We start from the raw sequence: 8,075 nt of genomic DNA, 5'->3' as shown, positions 1-8,075 counted from the left end.
CTGTAAAATGACCGTTCAAATGCTGGATTAGCAATGATGAAACTACTCGCTGGTCATTAGAAACCTGTGCAGTTGACGAGAACATAATCATCAACATGAAAAACCTGCACGTTTAACTGAAACGTGTACACCTTTGTTCAAACTGGGGCAAATTTTTATGTAGACAAGACTCAGGACTTCCTTCTCTGACATACTAACATGCAGGCACACACACATTCATCCCACAGTCACATTTAAATTTGTAACTGAACATATAGGCCCTGCAGAAACTCCCTCTTACCAGTTACTGAGTTATGTTCACACAATGATCTATAAGGAACTGTAGAGCCAGAGAAGATGCTAGTATCTCACAACCAGTGTTTGGTCAAAGTTGGTATGTCCTTACAGTTCTCTGAAGTAAAATAAGCTACACGTTAGGAGTTTTTGATTATTCTTCCTCAAAAGAGACTGTTGAGGAAGAATGTCTAATAGGCTATTGAAAATCATATGGCACTTTCAATAAATACTTTAAAGCTTCTTAAATAAATCAGTTTTGTTTTTTTTTAAAAAGCAACTGCTGTAATAAGTCTGTTTTATCCATAACACATAATTCTGAAGGAAAAAATCCAGAACAGCACAAAGATCAAAATAGTTAAAAGACAGTACAGCTTTTACTTTCCATAACAATCTGGACTGGATCCCATTTCAGGAAAAAACCTAAAAAACTACAGTTTATTCAATCTTAAGTCTTATCTAGAATCCCACCCCAAAGCTTATATCACTCCTTTTCAAACCACTAAACCACACGTATATAAATCTCAGTGCAGAAATGTATTCACAGAGCAAAAGAAAGGCCCCAATCCTGCAAACACTTATGCACATGCTTAACTTCAAGTATGTGAATATTGCCACTGACTTCAACAGAACTACTTGCATGGTTCACTTTAAACACTATGGAGTTTGTAGCATTGGGGCCAAAGATGTTAACCATCAACTAGGCCATGAACTGTGCCAGAATTTTATTACTTTGCCTGTGTTTTTGTCCAGGTTTTCTGAACAGGGTCACATTAAAAAATCAGAAACATCCACATACACAAATACACTTACATGTGTGCACATATTAATATGCAAATATACATTCAATAACTTGAAAGAAGTATTTAAGATTTTATTTAGACAGACAAGTTAAGGCAACTACCTTACTGTCTCTCCAATATCAAGGACTTTATCAAGGTTTTTAAAGCCATGCTTTTGAGAAAAATAATTTTAATCTATTTTTTCCAGTTGGTAATTTTGTTTGCTTAATGATTTACACCTAGACCAAGATTCCCTGTTGATATTTTGTCAGTGACAAAAAAAAATCCCAATTTGTTTATATAATATATATTTTTACTTCATAAGAAGGTCATTTGTTTAGGGCTATATTTTGGTATAAAAGCAAATAAAAAAGTTTAAAAGTTCTGGCAATCAAAGGAGGAAAGATAACTTTCAGTTGAGCAAGACACTGATTTTTGTATTGATGTTATGTTCTGCGAAAAAGTAAAATTATTAAATAAAAAGATGTACTGTCCTTTCACTGAAACAGACCAAACACAAAATGGAAACAGCCTTCACAAACAAGAGTGAATAATGCCCAGATACCTTATATAGGCAGTTATTCTACAACTGTATACAGTTATTTACAATGGTGCTTTATAAAACAAAAAATGGTAGCACTTCCTAAAAGATTTTGGAACTTTTTTTCTTTTTTTTTCTTTTTTTAAAACTCCCTTGTCATAAAAGCCAACTTACATTAAAATAGACTTACTACAAGACAACACAACTAACAAAATATATAATAAAACTCATACAAGTAGAAAATTCTGAGGTATTTCTGGTTTGAGGTGGTCTGTGGTCATGAAGGTTTTTTTTTGTTTTTTTTTTCAGTTTAAACCTCGGAAGCCACGTAACGTCTTGTGTGTGTGTGTTTTGTTTTTTAAACATTGCATGTTTTGCAAATTAAAAAAATATTTAAATGTTGAATCAGCAGCATTAGGAACATTCACTGACTAGAGCAAGTTTATGGCATACTAGAGTAACGGTATTTTAGAATATGCACCACTTTAAGACAAAAGAGTTTAGTCACAGATAAAGAGAAAGCTGAGTCAAAGAAATTGGTTTAACAGATTCTGCAGTTAATGCTAATGCTGCTCTGTTACCTCCCTATATTCTGCAATTGTACAATTCAAATGCTTCTTGGGTGCAACTGTCTGCCACTGGCCCAGGTAATTTTTCCCCCTCCAGTTTAAAAAAAAAAACCAACAACAAAAAAAGGCCTTTCTACAGAGCCAGAAATCACACCACTTCTTTTTAACCATCTGCACTGGTAGCTTGGGCTAAGCAGTTATCCAGCCCTGAGGCCTTATTCCCTGAACTGCTACTGTATTTAAAGCAAGATATAAATGCTTTCAAATCTTCCAGTACTTTACAGAGAGCTTCTGAGACTATGCTGTTGTCTCTCTCAATTACACTGCTTAAAAGCATCTTTTTCCAATACTTACCTGGAGTTTTAAAAATTTATACACCTATGGTTTGGTTTTGTTCTTTTAACACCCAAGCCTGAGATATTGGGGGAAGTAAGAACTAGTACCTTGCTTATCCCATTGGCTCATTGACCCAACTTTCTCGATATGCTGCGGTGATAAATACTCTGCCTCAAAAAAGTTCTTCCCCTCATTAACTGGTTACCTGAGAAGTAGCTCCATAGCAAATGATGTTTCTCCAAATGCTGCAAAGTCCAACATCACTCTCCCCTTCTCCTATACTAAACACCCCCCTTTAATTTTACCAAAGAGTTAACATTCTCTTCCCAGTTTCTTGTGTTTTTTCCCATTACAATGACACCCGTTAGATCCGTAAAAGACACATCTGCTGTTTGTTTCTTTTTGAAGCTCACTGTCTAAAAAAAGAAAATAGGGGAAAATAATCCTTTTGAGGAAGGTGTAATCTTATGTAACAGTCTTAAGTTTCCTCCAAAGTTTGCAGCATTGCGTTTTCTAAGATGGTACGTGGTTTTCCTTTATGTCAGAGATGCTCTGTGTTGAAGACAGACCGATAAAGAGAAACCCAGAAAACTGAATAATAAAAAAAAAACACAACTGAAGTGAGTTTGTTGAGGTTCTGAGGTACCTGCACCTTTTCTGCATTCATTAGTCGGCACCTGAATGCTTGCTGAGATGTCTTTTTTTTTTTTTTTTTTTTAATACAGTAGAGCAATGTGCTGGTAAAATTGATCCAATCCAAAAAAAACAACAACAATAATAATAATAATAAAAAGTCAAGATAAAATAGCAGCTGCATTCATGTGTTTGTTGGGTTTTTAAACTTTTTTTAAATCCACTGAGTCTGGAAAGACAAAAGTGAACCAGGACTTAGATACTAGACTCTTTGGGTGGCAAGTCCACGTTGGTGACAGATGTCACGATGGAAACGAGGCAGTCCGAGGTAGTGCCGTTTACTGATTTACGGATCTGAGAAATGCGCTCCTCGACACAGCCTGCCGAAAGCCGAGCCTCTGCATCGTGGTCCCAGCATTCTTCAATTGTAACACAGAGCTGTGCCAAACCCTGTGGAATCAAGAGGAAACACACATTTAGCAAATGGATTCTCGCTGAAATCTTGTTTGCAGGGGGAAGAGAGAGGGGTGGCATGTTGAGCACCACACAGAGCCTGGCAGCAGATGTAGGAGAATCTGGACAGAGCTCTTTAACAGAAGATCCTACGGGCTTATCTACAAGAACGGTTAGTTTGTGGCAAGACAGTGTAAATTTACCCCTCACTAGTCTGCTGCTGCACACTAAAAGTTTCCTAGTGTGCTTTGAGCTACCCTGCTTTAAAATGGGAGCAGATCAAAGCACATTAGGAAACTCCTCATGCACAGCAGCAGTGTCCACATAGACACTTAGAGCGCAGCAGGCTAGTGTGAGGTAGATTTACTCCAAGCCCTTCTATTGTCCCTATGTCAGTATTGCCAACTCTAGGTTCTCAAAAATCCTGAGTTAAGCCACAAAATATAAGATTACTTTACAAAAAGTTGTGTGTGTGTGTTTTTTTAAAATAATATACTTAAGTTCTTTGTCTTATGGGTTCTGAGCCTTTAGGGTGCACTCGGATCAAGCTTTCCCCTACAAACACGAAGGCTGGACTCTTTTTTGTTTTTTGTTTTTTTTTGTTTTTAAATCAAAGCAGAGATTCTCAACTAATCACTTGATTCCAAGAACAGGAATTTTAAGAAAAAGAAAAACAAACACCAAATACTGCAAGACTTGAGATAATAGCACGAGAGTTGGCAACTTTGATACAAGTACCATAAAACTCATCTTCCTAAAGAAATACTGCTTCCTTTGTATGGATAAACTGTTACATTATGTATTCTAACTGTATATTTTGTGTGTGTGTGTGTGTGTGTGTGTGTGTGTGTGTGTGTGTGTGTGTGTGTGTGTGTGTGTGTACACACATACATATAGTGCTTAGTCATCCTATAAAATTACTAGATTAAACACCCCACCTTCTATACAGCTAAATGCAGGTCACAGATCATCTGAATTTTATCCAATTTTGAATAATCAGGATTTACCCATATATTACAACAACAAATGTCCCTGATTTTGGGAAAAGCAACACAGAGTCCTGTGGCACCTTACAGGGTATGGCTACACTTGAGAGTTGCAGCGCTGGTGGAGGCTTTCCAGCACTGCAATTAGTAACTGTCCACACCTGCAGGGCACATCCAGCACTGCAACTCCCTGGGTACAGCGCTGGCTGTACACCTGGGTCTGCTTGGGGTATAACGATAGCAGCGCTGGTGCTGCAGCACTGTTATTGGCCTCCAGGGTATTAGGAGATATCCCAGAATGCTTTTAACTAAATTACTCTCTTTGTTTTGTTATGATGCCTCTCTTTGTTTTGTTGTGAACTCTGGGCTCCGGGAGCTGCTTATCTAAAAAACAAACACAGCTCCTGTTTGCTGTGATCAATCTGTAACTGACTGAACAATCAATTGAGATAACCCACTACCTTGCTATTATAGAATCATAGATTATTAGGGTTGGAAGGGACCTCAGTAGATCATCTAGTCAATGAGGCAGGCAGGGGGATGAGTGTTTGCTTGAGGAGAGAAACAGCGGGGGCACGGAGGAGAAAGGGAGTCCGTTGGAGCAGCTGCTTATCTGGTCTGCAAGCTGTTTGCAGTTAAAAGTAAGGGGTCGGGAAATTTTCAGATTTTGCAAGGCAGGGAGCTGATACACAGTGTCGGCTCCAAAAATCCACTCTCTCTCTCTCCCCCGCTCCCTGTCACACTCCACCCCACCCCTCTCTTTTGAAAAGCACGTTGCTGCCACTTGAACACTGGCATGGCTGCCCATAATGCATCACTCCCAACAGTGCTGTAAATGCTGCAAATGTGGCCACACTGCAGCGCTGGTAGCTGTGAGTGTGGCCACACACCAGCGCTTTCCCTACACAGCTGTACAAAGACAGCTGTAACTCCCAGCGCTGCACACCTGCAAGTGTAGCCATACCCACAGACTAACAGACGTATTGGATCATAAGCTTTCGTGGGTGAATATCCACTTCGTCAGATGCATGTAGTGGAAATTTCCAGAGGCAGGTATAAATATGCAGGCCAGAATCAGTCTAGAGATAACGAGGTCAGTTCAATCAGGGAGGATGAGGCCCTCTTCTAGCAGTTGAGGCTAGCCAACTACAAAAGCAGTTTCTCCTCTCTTGGTGTTCACACCTCGACTGCTAGAAGAGGGCCTCATCCTCCCTGATTGAACTAATCTCATTATCTCTAGTCTGATTCTGGCCTGCATATTTATACCTGCCTCTGGAAATTTCGACTACATGCATTTGACGAAGTGGGTATTCACCCATGAAAGCTTATGCTCCAATACGTCTGTTAGTCTGTAAGGTACCACAGAACTCTGTCACTTTTTACAGATCTAGACTAACACGGCTTCCCCTCTGATACCTGATTTTGGGGAAACAAAGAATTTAAACCATCTGAGACAATGGCAACAATGTGGCTGAACATAGAGGTATTTAGCTTCTTAGCTAGTGCATGGGGACTGAACAGCTCAGTGACTGAGCCTTTTACCTTTAGGCCATCATTTTTAATTCAGCGCAGGTAACTCATCTGACAGTTCACTGGCTCGTGTGCAATGACTTGGAGGTCTCAGTTCAATTAGTGGACAGGTGTACAAAGCACAAAAGACTTATCACTGCAATTAGCACCTTTGTTGGCATTTCTTCAGAGAGAATGAGACTATATACTCTCCTGAACAGAGCTGAGACATGTGGGCTTGCAGAATGAGGAGGAAGCTTGCACTCCCACTGCACATGCATGGGCCTGTTCTATGGATAAACAGAGGGCTTTGTTTTCCGATGTCAAACTGGCCCATTTCACAAGCACTAGGCTTCAAAAAAGCTAATGCGAAGGGGCTGAAAATTCTTTTCACTACATTAATGCACAAAAAGTTACAAAATATTCCATCTCTGCTTATGCTGGTGAAGGGTGAAACTGCTTTTAAAAAAAAAAATCCAATCAGTTGATTAAAACCACAATAACGGAAAGGACAAACTATCCAACAGAATGGGGACTGCATAAGTGTCACATGACCTGGGTTCGATTCCCAATGCTTCCACTGCCCTTCTGACTGACCCTGGGCAAATCACTCAGTTTCCCCATTGGTAAAATGGGGATACGATACTGACCTCATTTGTAAAGTTCTTTGAGCTCTGCTACTGAAAAATGGTATACAAGAGCTGCATACTATTATTTTTAGCTATGGATTTTTCTTCTTACAGTGATATTCTACATCATACCAATGAAGGAGTGGGGAGGAAGAAGTCAGGGAGAGAGAAGGCGACAGGGACTGTTTTTAGAGGTGCTCAGCACTTTAGTTCCCATGGAGTTGTGGATGCTCAGCTCCTTTGAAAATTAGGCCCAGGAGACTAGAGAAATAAAGTTCATATTTAGTTTAGTTTATTCCTCCAGACAGTTCCGTTCTGCCAAACTGTTAAAAGATAATTTCCCTGATGTAACTGGCTTGAAGTTAACATCTAATGCTCAACTACATTGCTAATTCCAGTCATCAGGGGAAACATTTTAAGCTGTTAACGAGATGGGACATACAGAGTGTTTCAGCCAGTGATCCTTGAAAGCAGGCCGCATCTTTTTGTGAACCACCACTTCCTGCAGGTCCTCAAGGGATGGATGCTGACCTATCTCCTCTTCAAAAGGCAGCATATACTCATCCACTGGACCTGAGGTATATGGAGAGAACTATGTTAATACAGAAAAGGACTCTATTAAGTAGATGTATCTTTTCACTTCGTCTGAACTGCAATTCCATGGCAACAGAAAAACCCAGTCAAAGCAAAGCATCACACACTACGCAAGTCACATCATTTTATACCAATGTGATTTACATTCCCCCTTCACAAAACCATTCTGCCATCACTGCTAGTTGTCAATTCATGAATTTGACACTGATGTCTGCTATGAACCCCAAATCTTGCACAACACTCCAAATTTTGCCTTTTTCCTAGTGGAAAATCAGTGTGGCATTTTGTAAAAAATAAACTAAGCAAGTTAACACCAAATCCCAGTTGATTATGTTTGATGTCTGACTCCAAATACACACAATGTCCTGGCAGCAGATATTAATATGCCAGTCACTTCATTTTAGTCCCTGACTTGCTAGGTCAAACACCGATGAAATATTTCTCATTTGTTCTTTCATGACCTAGTCTGATCATAGACTTATGGCAATAAAGCAATAACACAGTCATTTGTTTTTAGTTACTACACTGCAGTCGTGGTCCTGAGAACCAGCACTTTCCTAAAGAAGCCAACCCTGATTAAGTGACAACCTGCAAGGCATCATCAATTTAGGTAGCGCTAGCACAGTTATGCTATTGACAGTATTGTCCATGTAACAATGCACAGCTTGGGAATATTCGGATAGTTCTTGCAATTCTTTCGTGATTCAATGGACCGCTGCATAAATGACCCAAGATGGAAAGCAGGAATTAGTAAGGCTAAACATAGCTAG

The 8,075-nt window shown here is 39.6% G+C and overlaps 1 protein-coding gene across 2 annotated transcripts in view; it reads right to left on the bottom strand.

The window, feature by feature from the left end:
• Positions 1-622: 622 nt before the first annotated feature.
• ACVR2B (activin A receptor type 2B) overlaps positions 623-8,075 on the bottom strand; it is a 156,020-nt gene continuing 148,567 nt past the window's right edge. For both annotated transcript variants that reach the window (XM_045002904.1, XM_045002905.1), the window contains exons 10-11: positions 7,154-7,284; positions 623-3,584 (exon numbers count right to left, since the gene is read on the bottom strand). In XM_045002904.1, coding sequence (XP_044858839.1) covers positions 3,390-3,584; positions 7,154-7,284 — 326 coding nt within the window. In that variant the 3' untranslated portion in view covers positions 623-3,389. The remainder of the gene's footprint in view (positions 3,585-7,153; positions 7,285-8,075) is intronic.

Source organism: Mauremys mutica, chromosome 2, assembly GCF_020497125.1.
Source record: "Mauremys mutica isolate MM-2020 ecotype Southern chromosome 2, ASM2049712v1, whole genome shotgun sequence".
Lineage (NCBI taxonomy): Eukaryota > Metazoa > Chordata > Testudines > Geoemydidae > Mauremys > Mauremys mutica.
The sequence above is the reverse complement of the archived record's forward strand: the minus strand, read 5'-3'. Positions and strand labels throughout refer to the sequence as shown.